This window comes from Leptodactylus fuscus, chromosome 2, assembly GCF_031893055.1.
Source record: "Leptodactylus fuscus isolate aLepFus1 chromosome 2, aLepFus1.hap2, whole genome shotgun sequence".
NCBI classification, from domain to species: domain Eukaryota; kingdom Metazoa; phylum Chordata; class Amphibia; order Anura; family Leptodactylidae; genus Leptodactylus; species Leptodactylus fuscus.
In genome coordinates this window covers 12,162,924-12,181,008 of record NC_134266.1, presented here as the reverse complement: position 1 = coordinate 12,181,008, position 18,085 = coordinate 12,162,924, and the positions used below count along the sequence as shown (strand labels likewise).

At 43.2% G+C, this 18,085-nt stretch overlaps 1 protein-coding gene across 1 annotated transcript in view; it reads right to left on the bottom strand.

Annotated features, from left to right (window-relative positions):
- Positions 1-5,130: 5,130 nt before the first annotated feature.
- The window catches only part of ROBO1 (roundabout guidance receptor 1), an 893,061-nt gene continuing 880,106 nt past the window's right edge, over positions 5,131-18,085 (bottom strand). The window contains exons 29-31 of the mRNA XM_075263408.1: positions 8,362-8,658; positions 7,949-8,142; positions 5,131-5,387 (exon numbers count right to left, since the gene is read on the bottom strand). Of these exons, the coding sequence (XP_075119509.1) occupies positions 5,373-5,387; positions 7,949-8,142; positions 8,362-8,658 (506 nt within the window). The 3' untranslated portion in view covers positions 5,131-5,372. The remainder of the gene's footprint in view (positions 5,388-7,948; positions 8,143-8,361; positions 8,659-18,085) is intronic.

Below are 18,085 nucleotides of genomic sequence, written 5' to 3'. Positions count from 1 at the left end.
TCATCAGTGGCGTAACTACCGCCATAACAGCAGAGGCAGCTCCCTCAGGGCCCGGGACATTAGGGGCCCGGTGACAGCCGCTACCGCTGCTATCATTATACTCGGGGGTCTTTTCAGACCCCCAAGTATAATGATTGGCCGAGCGGGAGAGGTAAGAAACATAAAAGAACACTGTTACTTACCTCTCCAAGGCCTCCTTCCTAGGTGACTGATGTCTCTGACGTCACATGAACCCGGCCTGCGTCCCGGGTCATGTGACGTCCGACGTCATTGAAGAAGGCCGACAGTGGAGAAGACAGTGTAGGAGCCGGGGACAGGTAAGAAACAGTAGTTTTTTATGTTTTTATTCCCCCGGGTCTCCGATTATTATACTCTGGCGTCTGAAAAGACCCCCGAGTATAATAATTGTTTATGAGTGTCCACAGTGGGACATAATACTGTGTGCAGGGGCCACTATGGGGCATAATACTGTGTGCAGGGGCCACTATGGGGGATAATACTGTGTGCAGGGGCCACTATGGGGGATAATACTGTGTGCAGGGGCCACTATGGGAGATAATACTGTGTACTGGTGCCACTATGGGGGATAATACTGTGTGCAGGGGACACTATGGGACATAATACTGTGTGCAGGGGACACTATGGGACATAATACTGTGTGCAGGGGCCACTATGGGGGATAATACTGTGTGCAGGGGACACTATGGGACATAATACTGTGTGCAGGGGACACTATGGGACATAATACTGTGTGCAGGGGCCACTATGGGACATAATACTGTGTGCAGGGGCCACTATGGGGGATAATACTGTGTGCAGGGGCCACTATGGGGGATAATACTGTGTGCAGGGGCCACTATGGGGGATAATACTGTGTGCAGGGGCCACTATGGGGGGATAATACTGTGTGCAGGGGCTACTGTTGGGGATAACACTGTGTACTGGTGCCACTATGAGGGATAATACTGTGTGCAGGGGCCACTATGGGGGATAATACTGTGTGCAGAGGCCACTATGGGGGATAATACTGTGTGCAGGGGACACTATGGGACATAATACTGTGTGAAGGGGCCACTATGGGGGATAATACTGTGTGGATGAGCCACTATGGGGCATAATAGAACGCGGAGGAATGCGGAGGAGGGGGTTGGTCGGTGGGGGACATGTCAAAAGTTCGCCACGGGGCCCCGCCATTCCTAGTTACGCCACTGCTACTTGCTCATCTCTACTCACTACTGTTAAAAAGATATTTCCAAGAACAACCTCTATTTCTTTTCAATAACCGGATATTCCCACACAAAGATAAGCAGAACGTCATCGGGATTTATTGAGAGGTTAACAACTAAAACAAAACCTTTGCGTAAAACAGCCGTGTAACGACCGGACCAGATTTCATGGTAAAACGAAAAAAGAAAACAACAGTACACGAAGAACATACTTGAGAACAGTTTTAATAAATAACGTGACAAAAAAAAAAATTATGTTTTTGGATTATCTGATCCTCAGTATGCAAAAAAAAAAAAAAATTATGGCTAAAAATAAGATGTTTTCTTAAAATGAAGAATAACAAAAACATTAATCACATGGTTTGATCCCTTACAATCATCTTTCAGAGTCTCGCTTTCTCGTTTCAAATGAAGAACAAAATAACCAAGTAGAACATGTTATAGCCGGTTCATCGGGACCTTAAGGCCGCCATGTTGAGGAATAGGATAGAATTATGTATTAGCACCAATGACAAGGTACAGAATATAAACCAGAGACAAAAAGTTTCCATCGGATGTTTCATCCGACGCAAATCCAAAAATAGTCAACTGGATCTAGTTGATACTTTGTACCAAGAAACAAGTATTAGATAGTTGTCTTATTTGTACCATAGGTCACCGCGGAGGAGGCCGTGTTGGCTAGACTTTAGGATGAGCGGGGAACTCAACTTTTTTTTTTTTTGTCTTGGAATAACAGATGGTTTTGGATTAGAAAAGACATTAGAAAAATTAAATTTTTCGACACGAAATAAAATTCCAGTTATAGGCCAACTAACATGGTCGTTCTCTTTGCAGCTGGGTAAAGGCTTTGATGTTTTTTTGCTGTTTTCTGGAATTCTCCAAAAGTAATTCAGAAAATATCTGGATGAAGTCAAAACACCAAAAATAGAAATAAGCTCAGCGGATGAAGAAAAAAAAACCCAAAAGTTTAAAGTTGGGAATTTTTACTTTATAGACTCTTTTCACACCACCATATACGGTAAATGGTATGAACCCATTGAATTTATATGGCGTCTGGCGGTAAGAATAGAAAATGGAGATCTTGTTATCCGATGAAACATTGACACTGCATTGGAAACATAGCGCTAGTGTGAAGAGAGCCTTAAATAAGAATGAGAAGAAAAAAACAGAAATCTTAGTAATTGTCGTCAGAAAAATTCTTATCAAAAAGTTGCCGACTTCCAAACTATATAAGACATTACCAAATATACAATTTTTAAAGCTTCTTCATTTATCTTACAACTTAATTACATTTTTAGATGTAAACTTACATAAGTTTACATAAAATTTATAACTTTTTGATTTACAGGTTTGTTTGTTTTTTATGGTAAAATAAAAAGTGAAAAAAAATTGTTATATAAATTCCCCGTTGGCTCTCGAGCCGTCTCCACTTGTCTTGCAGTATTAATACGCCACACATGTACACACAGGAGAATTTGCATTCTACGTGTGAACGTTGTTTGTGGCTAGCCGCAACGGGATGCTGGTGCACTGCACCGGCATTTCGCCTCCGATCAGGCCCAAATGAATGGCCTCGTGCCCCGGACACCACGGCTGAATCCGGGTCAGGAAGGGTTATCTCACTTCCTTTTTCCGCTACTAGCTACTGCAAAAAAGAAGCAAGCGGCTCCCATTGGGAATTGGTTTTGGCATCGGATTCCGTGTCAAAATCCACTGCCAAAAAACTCAGTTTGAACGAGCCCTTAAAGTTGTAACCATAATTGTTGTTGCCTACTGAGATCGGGGGCATAAATGGAAATTGCCCGTTACAGGGGGTGTGGTCACAACTAGGCCCAGAGATTCTATAGGGGTGAGCCAGTCATTTTTTTAATTTATAGCTTATCCTTGGGCTAGGCAATAAATATCTCATTGACTAGTCCTGCAGTCTCTGCACAGCTCAGCTGTACCAGGCCATTTCCAACTCCACTACTATATACTGCAGGAGTCTGAAACAATTGGCTCTGTGTCCTGCCTAGTGGCCAGGCGCTGGTATTGCAACTCAGCTCCGATTGAGTCCTAAGGAGAGACAAACAATTTTAAATTCCTTGTCAACCCCTTGGTGTTTCTACTCAGTATGAGGAGAGCAGTACCATGAACAATACACTATAGTTGGGGGCCCGGTACAGATTTTGCACGGGGGGCCCAGGAGATGAATAAGGTGAGGGCTCATGTACAGGACAAGTCAACAAGACGGAGAGGCTCACTGGAGCAGCGGCAGGGGATTTACCAAGTCTAAGTTATCTTTTCATTGGATTCAGAATTTTGGTTTCCTGTTTTTAACTCTTGGACAAATCATACAATGTGTTAACTTTCTCGTACAATGATTATTTTTTTCTCTAGAATCTCACAATTTTATTTAATACATCAATTGTAAATGTAAAAGTCCAAGCTATTTAAGTTTTATCATTTTCACCGCCACAAAAGCAATAGACATGCAGAAAAATCGAGCGCGGCCGATGCATTTTTTTTCTTTTATTTTTATTTAATTTTCTCCCTTTTGTATTTTTATAATGAATTCTAAACATTCGCCCAATTTTTTTGTCCGCTCCCCCCCTTACATAACCTTTTGTTGAAATCCAGCTCAGACTCATTCACTATCAGTGACAAAATGACATCGCGGCTACTTTACCAAAGCCTTTGTACGACCGAGATGCAATTTAATTGCTTTTTTTTTTATTATTTTTTTTTTTACATAATCAAGTCTGAATACAGTGTATGAAGTGCCCCGTATGGTACAAATAAGCATTAGAAGATGTGCAATAATCGTTTTAGAGGAAAAAAAAAAATCTAGTTTTTTCCCTCGTAACGATAGAAAACACGACACGGCTTATCGTCGGAGACATAGATAAACCCAAAATAGGTTTTTAATCCTATTCACGGCCCAACAATAAATTCAACATTAAACAAAATTTTAAAAAAAAAAAACCAACATAAAAAAATAATAATAATAATAATAATGATTTTTTTTTTCAACAATTTTCAAAAAATAAAAATAAAAAAAAGGTTAATAGTTGCAATGGTTTACAAATAAAGTTTAGTGATTGTGCTTTTAAAACCAACATAAAAAACAAAAAAAAACAGTGCATTACAAAATAACCATATCAAACCAAATCTCCTGAAGTGGCACTTTTTTTTTTTTTTTTTTAGTTTTTTTTTCCCCATTTTTTACATTAAACGGATTGACTCTGTAAAGACGCGTCAATCAATAAGAACCAAATAGCGCTAGCTAGTTTCTTACTCGGTGTTTATTACAAATGTTACACTTTTTGTTTTTTCTTTTTTTTTCCTACAAATGTTGTCGAATGGAAAAATAAATGATTTTCTGTAAGATTTCATTTTTTTTTTTTTTTTTTTTACGTATCCCAAGACCACCAGCTGGCTTTGACTTCCACGTTAAATCGATAGGATGTAATACCAAAGATACTTTTAAGGATGGACATGGGGGGGAGACAAGTACCACAGGAACGTATGAAAAAAAAGTACGTATTTACAATGAAATCACCTCCATATTGGATTTTTTTTTGATGAAGGTCAATACTGCTGAACAGTAAATTCGGAACGACAACGAAAGCATCCTTGGTTCACGCGACGCACCCCAATGCTCGGTGGTGAAAATGGTTTGACGTTTGTGCATGGACTTTTCATCGTCTGAGTGGTTGTTTTAAACTATGGATGGACGTCGGCGCTTTGGTGGTTGAGAAGCAACCCTCCGCGCCGCTTCATCGTAGGGCTTGACGTGAGCGGCTCGATAGGCAACAAGCTTAAGATTCCAGTCGTCTTGGCACCTTCTTCAAAAGCAGCGTTCTTGGCACCAACACCCCACCCCCGAGAAGCGATAGCTTGCCATGTTGGCCGAGCGGTTAAGAAGGTGCCGGGGGGTAAGTGCTGCTTTTTGGGTAGAAATAAACGTCAAGGTGGTCTTATACAAAGAGAGTGTAAACAAATGAAGCAAAAAATTCTGTTCAGCTGTTATCATGGGTATAAAATGAAAGAGCGTGTATAATCTGATTGCACTGAACAGCATCTCTGGCATAACGTCATTCGTCTTGAGGCATCTTGAAGGATTTACTATCTGATAGCATTTCCATCATCTCCATCTTTTTGCCTTCAACTTTCCGTTTCCTGGAAAAAAAAACACAAAAATGGTTTGAAGGTAGATGTCTCTCCAACCAATGTTCTCTATCAACTTTCCCTTGAGTTATTTTCATGCCCCTTGCAAAAAAAACAATATAATATTTCAATTCCCATGGCTACTCCATTCGCTCTCGTAACGAAGGAGAAGTGATAAGATCTGTGTTTGCGTGCGATGATTTATTAAGTTAAGCCGCCGTTTCTGTTATGCCGACAATTAAGAACAGTGGGAGAAACGTTTAAAAGCAGGAAATTAAATTGCAAAAGTCTAAAGACGTTATTTCAAAGAGACGTTCGCTGTTCGGCGTGGCGTGCTCACCGTGGCGGCGACTGAAGATGTGATCTGGAATCACTGTAATGGTCTTAATCACTGATCAGCTAACATTTAAGCTAAACCGTACAGACTGATAAAAGACGAGAATGGAATCCGCTTTGGGCCAGTTTTCATCTTTGTTTGACACAAAGGACGAGTTCATGACCGTCTACTGAAAATCATTGTGTCATTGTAAGATATAATAGAGGAAAATTAATTTACGCGGGGTCGGGTATAGAATATTTCCTTATGTAATAACTTCATGATTTAGTAATAACACAAATCTTTATGCGATCATATGGTCACATTGGCACCCATAGGGTTTAGGCCAACAAAAATGTGTTTGCCAATGGGCCCTCTTCTTAATAATTAGAGATGAGCGAGTAGTTAAATACTCGATATTCGTTTCGAGTAGCCCCTCAATATTCGACTACTCGAACCAAATATCGAATCCTATTATACTCTCATTTCAGGGGTAGGCAACATTCGATCAAATTGAACTTACCAAGTCCATGAGTGAGGGTCGGGCTGGATTCTCCGAGAAGTCTTCTCCGTGCAGCGTCCCCGCGGCATCTTCCGGCAATGAATTCACTCTGCTAGGCATCGGGCCTGGGCAGAGATGACTGCGCATGCCCGCACTACAAGAAAATGGCCGCTTACAGTCAAAGCGGCCATTTTCTTGTAGCACGGGCATGCGCAATTGGCTCTGCCCAGGCCCGATGCCTGGCAGAGTGAGTTCAGAGCTGGAAGACGCCGCGGGGACGCAGCGCGGAGAAGACTTCTAAAGGTAGTAGAAGAATCAGCATTGATAGCATTCGGTCAATCAACGCTGGTTCTGCATCAAGTTTTTCCATTCTAATAGTGAGTGGTACTCGATCGAGTACGAGTATTTCGAATACCGTAGTATTCGATCGAATACCTACTCTATCGAATACTACTCGCTCATCTCTATTAATAATATATCATGCCCACATACAGCATTTATAAACTCATCTACCACCCTTGCCGATTGTCCACTTGACCTACAGAGGTCCATTTTTACCTTTCCTCTTGGCTCTATATGTTCTGAGATGAATGATGAGAAGTGACCATCATGGTAGGCTATATGTGCCTACCATACATGTGGTGGTGATGGGTTAAATTGCTGCCTGTCAAGAGTTTTGTTTGCATGTTGCCATAATATAGTATTTGCATCAAGAGAAACTGGAACCTTGTATGCAGAACAGTTCATGTGGACACATAACCATTTGCAAGAGAGTACTAGAAGTTTCCATCAGCAGCATGATCAAAAAGAGGACGCCCAAATGGAATCCATCAGTATTATCTAATGCTATGCTAATGCTGAGCCATGAACTTAGTACAGACAAAAAGTAACAATGGGGCTGCGATTTATCAACACTGGCGTACGCCACGCTGACCTTGATAACCCCTAGGCCGGTGGAGAATTGGCTCAACAATAGGAAAAATGGCAAAAAGGAAAACACAGCCCAGTCACGAGACCTTCCATGGAAGTCAACGTCCTGGTTCACACCATTGTCTGTAGAGGATGGAGGCACGGACCAAGGAGTCCCATCGGCTGGCTATGACTAAGGAGTTGAGTTTCTCCGAAATGCGTTAGCCAGATGCTTTACATGCACGATAGGGGTTATATTTTTTGTGTACAGCATCCCCTCTTTTTATTGTAATATTTTTTTTTGATTAAAACTTAAGTTTTATTGGATGCTTTTGATTGTTGGACTTCATCCATTCTACCATGGTGGAAAATTGACCTACTTTATGACAAGTTACAGGTCCCTTAAATTAGGCACATACTCTAGTAGTTCTTGGGCCAATACTGAAATCTAGACCAAGCTTAATTTCGGTAATCATTTAGGCCAGAAAAGAGATACAAATGAGGTCAATGACCCTGACTACTGAACATCATCGCTATGCCCCCTTTTTGGAGAGGTGGGAGAGGTATAAAAATGCCACTTTGGACAAGTTTTGTAGGGGCTTGTCTTAGGGTCATGATCAAGTTGTGCCCCTTTGTCTAATTTAATCATCTATTTGAGTCTTTCTTTGGAGTTCAGATTTTTGGGAACCCTATTTAGAATGTGAAGATCTTACATGTGCTTCTTGGAATTGGTTGCAATGAGTAAGCCAGAACATAATTTCAATGAACCTGACTATATTCGGAAGAAATCAATTGTAATGTAGACCTCGTTGTGCTAATTACAACTTGGGTTCTATCGCAACTTACCTCTATTTCATCTTCATCGAAAGTTCTTTCATACGTCCCTAACAGCTGCATCTCTGCGGCATTTCTACGACCTGTTGCTTGATCCGTTCTCCGTCTTCCACCAGATCCTCGTGAAGACATTGAACTAGAGGAGCTGGGATCTCGAGGGGTATTTGATGTAGGGAATGTTGGCTTACTATAGGGTAAGATGTCTTCTGTGCAAAAACATAATAGGAGGAAAATATTTAGAAAAACTGACGAAAATTGTGCAACAAAATTGTAGTGAGAGTGTAGTGAGGACAGTAACGGACTGGTTGTTAGGAGTCCTACTTTTGCTTCTGAAATTGCCCCCCCCCCCTTCATGGTCTATCGGCAATGCATAACATAGAAAAGAAAGTTGGGTATACACACTATGACGAAGGTTGATACAATACCTTGAGTTTTTGTTGGCGTGCCATCTCTCTTTGCCGCTTTGGCTCTTTTCATCTTTCCATCTAATTGATCTACAGATTCTCTCCTCTCTCCTGAATTTGTCCGGACCTCAGCGTGCTGTCTGTTGTCCGCTCCATCTCTCCCTCTGTAGTTCACCCCTTTCCTCTCTGCCAGTCTATCTAATCTTTGATCGGCAGTTGTATACTTTTGCGGCATGCCAGAACGCATGTCTAGTTGTGCTTTGGATGGTCCGGTTGGGGATTTAATTGCGGGAGGTGGCAATGGTGGAGGTGGTAAATCTGTAGAGAAAGCATCGAAATACTTATTGATACAGCATGTTTATGAAGTTTGTAAATATGAGTAGACTGTAAGGCCTCATTCACATCTGCATTGGTATTCCGTCCGGGAATACTGAACGCCACTACAAGCGGTGTGCCAGTGAAAGCACATGGACCCCTAGACTATAATGGGGTGCATGTGCTTGCCGCCAGATCTCCACAGGGATCATGTGGACAGGAAAGTAGTTCACAATCTACTTTCCTGTCCGCATGATTCGTGCGGGCAGCGTGCGGTCAGCACACGGACCCCATTATAGTCTATGGGGTTCGTGTGCTTTCGCTGCACACCACTTGCAGTTGCGTTCGGTATTCCCTATGTGGATTCTCCTAACGGAATACTGAACAAAGGGTTAACCAGCTTGATCTTATATATCAGTTGATATATACATTGATATTCATCTAATTTTGATGCCTACTAGAGATGAGCGAGTAGTGTTCGATCGAGTAGGTGTTCGATTGATTACTACGGTATTCGAAATACTCGTACTCGATCGAACACTACTAGCTGCTCGAAGTTTAAGGTTTGATGCAGAACCAGCGTTGTTTGGCAGAATGCTATACATTGCCAATCAATGCTTGTTCTTCTCTTACCTTTAGAAGTCTTCTCTGTGCAGCTTCCCTGCGGCGTCTTCCGGCTGGAATTCACTCTGCCTAGGCAGAGCTGACTGCGCATGCGTGGGCATGCCCTCGCATGCGCAGTCGGCTCTGCTCAGGCATCGGGCCAGGCAGAGCCAACTGCGCATGCGCAGTCGGCTTTGCCTAGGCCCCGATGCCTAGGCAGAGTGAATTCCAGCCGGAAGACGCCGCGGGGGCACTGCGCCGGGAGAAGACTTCAAGGAGAATCCAGCCCAACCGTCACTCGTGGACTTAGTAAGTATAATTTTATCGAATTTTGTGTACCCCTGAAACGAGCATTTCCCCCCATAGACTATAATAGGTTCGAAATCCGTTCGAACAGTCGAACAGTGTGCGGCTGTTCGAATCGGATTTCGAACCTCGGACATTTTAGTGTTCGCTCATCTCTAATGCCTACCTTTACTCTCTCCCTGCCCCTATCCTACTACTTATACTCTCTGCTTGTAGTCACAACTTCATAAAAGGACAAAGACTATTTTTTCCCAAAAAATATCACCACAAAGTTAAAAGGGTTGTCCAAAACTGTGATATTGAGCTCGACATCCTTCTCTTAGGCAGAGACCTCGCATACATTCCTATGGACATGCTGCGTCTAAGTGAACTGCCATACCAGGCACCGTCAATATACAATGTACAGTATTGTGCTTAGTATATAGTAAAGAGGCCACAACAATATTAAAATGCTAGAAAATCCAAAATAAGGGTATTGGAATCTCTCTAACGCTAGATATTATACACTCATACAATCATTTTTTTTATATTTTTGGACACATATCAATCCAGCATCGTCCTAATACAGACCAAAAATCCTTTAAAAAAGCACCAAAAATAGCCGTCGCCATCCCCCGCACTGCAGTAAGAGCCTGTAACATGCGAACGATCATTAGCGCGAATAAAAGCTAAATAAACTCCCGACGGCGGCTTCTAATTTGACATAAATTTGCTATTTATACCGACATTACAGGGCTACTAATTGAGGCGCTGACATTAGGAGGGAATGGGAGTCTATTTTAGACAATATGCTGAATAAGACACAATTTATATTGATCACATTTATCAAATTTACTGCTCCAATGCAGGATGCGTTATCATGGCCTCGCGCAGCCTCTCGCTTTTAATTTAGTAAATGGTTGGTGACAAAGACTGGACAATGTAGAATCTTTTTGATCTTTTTGATTACCTTAGCCTTCATATAGCAGTGAAAACCAGACACATGTTACACCTGGACCAGAGGTGAAACTTGCCCCCAATACAAAATCTATAAATGGGCCCCATCTAATTTGTACCATTTATAATAGTAGAATATTTTATTTGGCAGAGAGACCTTTGGGACCCCTCCTGGTCTAGGGCCTGGTAGCTTCCCCTGCTCCCCTATGTTCCATTCACAATACTGGCGTCTCTTTTTGTGCCAATGGTACCTTTGGGCACCCTCAGGCACTAGGCCCCAACTACAACCTCTGCCCGAGAGAAGAGGATCCTAAACAGGGCCATATTAGATGGGCCTAATACAGGTGAAGCATGGTGGGAATCAAGGAAGGCCGGAACATGACGCAGCCTGGAAGACTTACCAGAAAACTGGTGGGAGTTACACCTGAAATCTATGCCAGACATGTGCCAACTCCTATGGGGCACCACAATTATTAAGAGGCCAGGGCTCTCTATATTAAGGCCAGTGATACCTCAAATAATAACCATGGCCGCATTTACTATCTGAGGGTCCATTCACATGGAGGAACATGGTGCCGATTCTGGTGCCGAATCTGTGACAGAATCAGCGTTGAATAAAAAGTCTCCCATTGACTTCAATGGGTTCCGTTTTCCGGGGGGAACCCATTGAATTCAATGGGAGTCTTTTTTTGTCAGCGCTGATTCTGACGCGGATTCCAGAACTTCCTCCTTGTGTATGGACCCTAAAGTGACATGACCGGGAAAGGATGGTCTGCTTCTCTACGCAACCACATAATGGTATAAACAGACTGGGACCAAAATCTTCAGAAGGTTTGGCAAGGAGAAGCGCTCACCCAATTGGATAATGATATGTTTATTAAGGCACGACGCATTTCAGGCACTTAGGCCCTTTATCAAGTGCAATAAATCACCTTCCCAGAGCAGCTGGGAGTCTTAGTGGCTCCAAGTTCAGGCCTAAGTGCCTGAAACGCGTTGTGCCTTACTAGACATATCGTTATCGTTTAAAGGTGTTGTCCAGGGACTTTAATTTAATTTAACTTTCTTCCTCTATGAGTTCATTTAAGCTGGACTTGGTGGTTCCAGGCGGGCTCTGACCTTGGTGTTATAATCAGAACCAGCCCCTGTCCCTCCTCTTTAGTCTGTGCTATAGGGGCTTTATTTACTGCAGCCTTGAAACCCTCATAGCCCAGGTAACTTACCTGTGAAAACTGGAGTGAGGGGGAGCAGTAGAGCGACCTGGAGGATTGGGGTTGGTTTTAATCACAAAATGCAGGGTCAGAACCAGCCTGCATCTGCAAACCCAGCTTGAACCAGTGTATGGAAAATATAGGTCCCTGCCTGGACAACTCAGTCCATCTCTACCACTTCTAGTTCTTAGCATTTCTTAATAGGCACCGCTGCACTGATTCCAAGTCAGTTGGAATTTTCTCTCTAGCCCCCACCATTCCTGAGCAATCAATGGTTTTAGCTTTGATGCCTGAAATGCTATATAACCTCTATAATGTCAGGTGGGCGGTGTCAGGCAAGGGGCGTGATCAGTGCCGCACCTCCCATGAGGCGACCTGAAGCGAGCGCTTCAGGCGGCACTATGCCAGGGCCTCAGGGAGGGCGGCATTTTTGCTAACCTAAGCCAGTCCAGGACAAGCTGTCCTGGACTGGCTTATCACCGAGCGGTGGTTTGGGAAGGCCACCGGAGCAGCGCTGCTCCGGCAGCCTCCCCTCACGCTCAGGCAGAGAGCAGGCAGTCTCCGGGCCTACTCTCTGCCGGCGAACGGGGCTAAGCCCCGCCCCTTCACTCGGCCACGCCCCTGATCCACCCGGCCAGCCCCCCCCCCCCGATCCGCCCCCTCCTCCCGGCGGGGGGGGGGGGCGGCTTTCTGCAGTTAGCTCGGGCGGCAAAAGGGGAAGGTTCACCCCTGGGCGTGATACAAAGCTCCAATCAGAGGCGGCAAAGGGTCAGAGTTTAGAATCACCCCCCTTGTCTGTTCCTGCCTGTCACCACCCTCCTGACAATACAGAGACTAAATAGCATGTTAGGGGCCAAAACGAACAGCATTGATTGCTCAGGAAAGGTTGGGGCTAGAGGACAAATTCCAGAATTTATAAATGATGTAAAGATCTGGACTTGTTGAAGGTGGTGAATGGTCCTCTTTAAATAGTCTCCAAATATAATTATATAATAATGGTGATGAATACATGAAGAATAACTCTGTGTTGTATATAAGAAATTACTTTTTTGTGTGTTTTTGTTTTTATCCTTTTTTTCTTTCTTTACGTCCACAAAGCGTCCCGGGTTCCTGAGCTATTTCGGCTGCAATAACCTTGTAAAATCAGATAAACATCCGACATCTCAGCCCTATTGACAGTCACAATCTGGTGAGGAGCCGCGCTGTCCAGGTGTACTGTCACGTCTCTGTTAATCTCAGATATAGGCCTCCGAACATATACTCGGGGGTAAAGTACTGATAATACCGGTCAACGACTCATTCCGAAATTACTTGCGCTCGTCACGCTGGGCACTTTGTCATTTTTTATTTTTTTTTTGTCCATCAAGTGCCTAAGACTCTCAGACAAGAGGAAGGAAAAAAAACATAAAAACTGCTTGTGTAGCCATTGATAAGGATCTATAATATTAAGCTTTCATATGATAATGGAAAATGATGCCCCTCTTTGAAAAATTGCTGACTGGTAATGAAATTCCTAATCAGATTGTTGTTGCTAAGAGGCAAGCGGCGAGGTGAGATGCCGGAGACGCGCTTCCCCCTTCAGCAAATTTACTAAGGCTGACAAGATGACAAAAAATAGGAAAATGGACCAAACATAAATTTCCAGCAGAGCTGCCTCGTCGCTCTTATTCGGAAAGAGGCGGAAACGCGGAGGTTTAATAAAAAAAACTAGGTGCGCCGCCCGAGGCGATTTCATCAAGGGCTTTCTTCTTCAAACATTAGCCCTCTGTTTGCATTTCCTCCCATGCCCTTTTGGGAATACAAGAATTACCTTTTCAGCCCAGGTCGATATTGTGTGTGAAGGCATGAGGAGAGATGATTAGAGGCTACAGGTTTCTTTGCACAAAATTTGCTTGAAACAACACTTTAGATACGAGTTTGGATCTCATTTTGTCAATGGAAATGTTGACCTTCGCGATAGACCGTGGATCGGACCGTCAATGGATCAGGGCTGAGCTGGGTTGGCAGAGCCCTGTATATGCCATTATTATTACATGGATGGGACCTGACAGAGCTGCATTTAACCCATCAAGATGCAAAGCAGCAGGCTACAGTAAGCAGATTATCTCCGGTAATAAAGGTTTCAATAAACTCGTGGCATTTTTCCGCTTTTTTCAAATGTCATGTGAGCGACGATTTCTATTCAAATGTGCCATTTCATCTGTTTGACTATAAATATTGCATGGGCTTGTAGGAGGGATTGTATCGAGGCTGTAGATCAGAAAATGAACATGGTCAGAATGAGTGATGTTTCTATACACCAGCAGAAAATAGGGGCGGGGGGGAGTGATTTGCAGAAATTATAATTGCAAAAATAATTATGTATCATCTGAGTTCCATCATTGATACATTATACATAGCCTGGCCAAACTCCTCCTAGATGCGACTTTGATGTTGGGGGTGGGGGTGTCCTATTCTGGCGATCTGTGGGGCTCTGAGTGGTCAGGTACAATGATTCAAGTGGTTATCGGTGGACATAGGGGATCGGTGCACCCCTTTAAGACATAGGGGTGCTTAAAAATGACTTGACATGTTGATTTAATGGAATAATATGTATATGAAATATACATATTGTGATGTACGGGGGATTCAAAATCTCTGGTTTCTTTCCCAAAAGCAGTCTTTATTGCAACAGACAAGCGTAAAGGAACAGGTAAGGCCGCTCAGAATCTCAGCATGTCAAAACAAACAAATGAAAATAAAGACCTACGCCTCTCTGGCGGCTTACTAAATGAGTTATTTTCTCACTAACCAGGGGGTCAGCCTACTGCTGACCTCCTAACAAACCAGGTTCACAAGTAAACACGGGGTAGACATACCCAGCTGGTTGAGTATGTGTTTCAGTCTCTCTCCTCTCTCTCTCCCTCACTAACCAGCACACCTGTGCTACTTACAGAGCCCTGCTGGTCGGTTCCCAAGACTGGAATGGATTGCCCTGCAAGACTGGCCCGAACTTTACTCCAGTCCGGGACCTACAAGCTAAGCGCCTGTGCATACTGCAACAGTCTGGGGGAAAAATAGCGGTTCTCCCACACTATACCTCTCTCCACTTCACTATATATAATATATACATATTAGAATATACAATATGTTACTGTAAATTACATAAGTGAGTCGTAATAACATCACGATGACACGATACCGTTCGTTTAAAGGGAACGTGTCACCAGGAAATAACCAATTGTTAAATAAGGTTTTAGACTCGACATATTTCTAACAAATTTTTGGTGAGGTTTTTATAAAAATGTCCACGTTATGTTAAAATAAATAAATAAAATCCTGCATTTCCCACTCTGGCCACTAGGCCGTATAATACACTGAGACTTCCTGTTTTCTGTAGCAGATTTGTTTTCAGCAGTCGCCTCACTTACAGCGCACTGATGATCGCAGCTTACGCCAGTCACAATAGGTGATTTTACCGCTTATCGACCTCTACCCGGTGCTATAACCTCCGCAGAGGTCACAGAACATGCCCAGTAAGTCTCCCGTGAAAGTCAATAGGGTCTGCACTAGACTATTGTATCCGGGCCCATGGTTTGGCTACAGAGGACAGGAAGTCACAAACTATTTCACACTTAGTGGCGAGAGTTGGAATTGCAAGATTTGGATTTTTATATACTGTATAGAATAACATGGAAAAATAAAAACATGAGCAAAAATTCTTAAAAAATATGTTTAATATAAAAATGTGAATTACACAATAGGGAACACTAGTATGTGGGGATATCAGTCCACCAAGCAAGGGAAGTTTATTAGATTAAAGGATATATATTGATTGAATACTCGTACTCGATCGGGTACTATCGCTATTCGCAGTAAAGATTCGATTCAGAACCAGTCTAAGATCAGACCACAATGGAGACTGCTGTGGTCTGATCTTAGACTCCGCCTCCTCACAGACGAGCCTCCGGCAGAACCAGCGTTGACTGGCCGAATGCTGTACACTGTATAGAATTCGGCCAATCAATGCTGGTTCTGAAGGACGAGTAAGTTCACATTAGCCCTTGCCTTCTGTCTGGAAAGAGTCCGCAGGAGGACCCCCCCGAACAGAATATCAGTGCAACTGCAAGCGGTGGGCAGTTAAAGCGCACGGACCTGTTATAGTCTATGGGGTCCGTGCACTTTAACTGCACTTCGCTCCTCCTAAACACTCTCCTCCTGCTACTCGTGGACTTGGTGACTCTCCTTTAGTTGAATAGTGGTTTCCCCTGAAACGAGCATTTTTTCCCATAGACTATAATGGGATTCGATATTCGATCGAGTAGTCAAAACGAATATCGAATCTCGAATATTTCACTACTCACTCATCTCTAATTGTTACATCTTTGCAACTTTGTTTTGGCTTTCGAGCTCTAGGCCTATGTGTTTGCATAGTAACAGACTACAGCAATGTTACGTGTAGTCTAATCTTCCCCCTTTCTATTCTTTTTACCGCACAGACTAAAATGGGGCAGATAGAACATATTCAGGCTGCCCATACACTTGTGATACAATAAAAGTCAACTAAAATGGCTAATTTTGACCAATTCAAAGGTTTTAAGGGAATCTTCCAACAAATATATTTACTTGAGCTTATTGAACGGAATATTTCCAAATAATTGCCTTTAGATCTTTAATCAATAGAAGCGATATTTAGTGTCAGCGACTAAAGTGCATCGATTGCCAATAAGAGCCCCGGTGACTATTCTGCGGCTCCCAGCAGCCGTCCATCATTTGCAAAATTAAAATAATTCATCATTATGTGATCCATAGATAGATTTTATATAATATATGCATCTGAAAGCCGGCGTCCTCACTGGATAATGGACTAATTGCTCCGGTAAAGATATAAGCAGAATCCACAGGAAGAAGACATAATTGTCCCATTGTGGATTTTTCTAGAGAATATCCTGAGCAGCAGAGAACGGAATAAATAAGAAACCTTAATGTCTTTTATTCCGTCTTATTATAATGAGATTTTATTATTAATAAAAATAATAACAGTAATAATGCTAGTCCAACAAAGGGAAGGCATGGCTAATGGAGGCTGCGATGGCTTCTGCTCACCTCTCCCATCCCCCCCCCCCCTATGATCTATATCAGTGGCTCTCAACCCTTTCAAGTAAAGTCCCAAACCGAGTACCCCCAAAGTAGCAATCACTTATCAATATTATAAATTCATTAACAATTAGGAAGAGGCGCTCACAGTGCCCCCACATGTAGTATAATGACCCCCCTCAGAGCCCCCACACTCAATATAATGGCACCACCAGTGCCCCAACAAGTAGTATAATTGCCCTCACATTTCATGTAATATAATGAGCCCCAAAGTGTCCCTCACGTGTAATATAATGACCCCCACATGTAATATAATGACCCCCAAATTGTCCCCAACATGTAATATAGTGACCCCCGAAGTGTCCCCACGTGTAATATAATGACCCCCACAGTGTGCCCCACATGTAATATAGTGACCACCAAAGTGTTCCCCACATGTAATATAATGACCCCCGAAGTGTCCCACACATGTAATATAGCGACCCCCGAAGTGTCCCCCATATGTAATATAGTGACCCCCACAGTGTCCCACACATGTAATATAGTGACCCCCACAGTGTCCCACACATGTAATATAGCGACCCCCGAAGTGTCCCCACATGTAATATAATGACCCCCACAGTGTGCCCCACATGTAATATAGTGACCCCCACAGTGTCCCCCACGTGTAATATAGTGACCCCCACAGTGTCCTCCACATGTAATATAATGACCCCCACAGTGTGCCCCACATGTAATATAGTGACCCCCACAGTGTCCCCCACGTGTAATATAGTGACCCCCACAGTGTCCTCCACATGTAATATAGTGACCCCCACAGTGTCCTCCACATGTAATATAGTGACCCCCACAGTGTCCTCCACATGTAATATAGTGACCCCCACAGTGTCCCCACATGTAATATAATGACCCCCACAGTGTCCCCCACATGTAATATAGTGACCCCCACAGTGTCCCACACATGTAATATAGCGACCCCCGAAGTGTCCCCACATGTAATATAATGACCCCCAAAGTGTCCCCGACGTGTTATATAATGACCCCCACAGTGTCCCCCACATGTAATATAGTGACCCCCACAGTGCCCCCCATATGTAGTATAATGACCCCCACATATAAAATAATAACCCTCACCATGCCATAGTGGCCCCTCCATACAATATAAGGTTCCTGAGTGGCCCCTACATTAATAAAATCCCACATACATAGGGAGTTTCTTATAACATCGGATTCAGGTTTTTCTGGGGTTCAGCCGAACCCAAATTTTTGGGAGGACTGTTATCCACAAACTACAATTATAT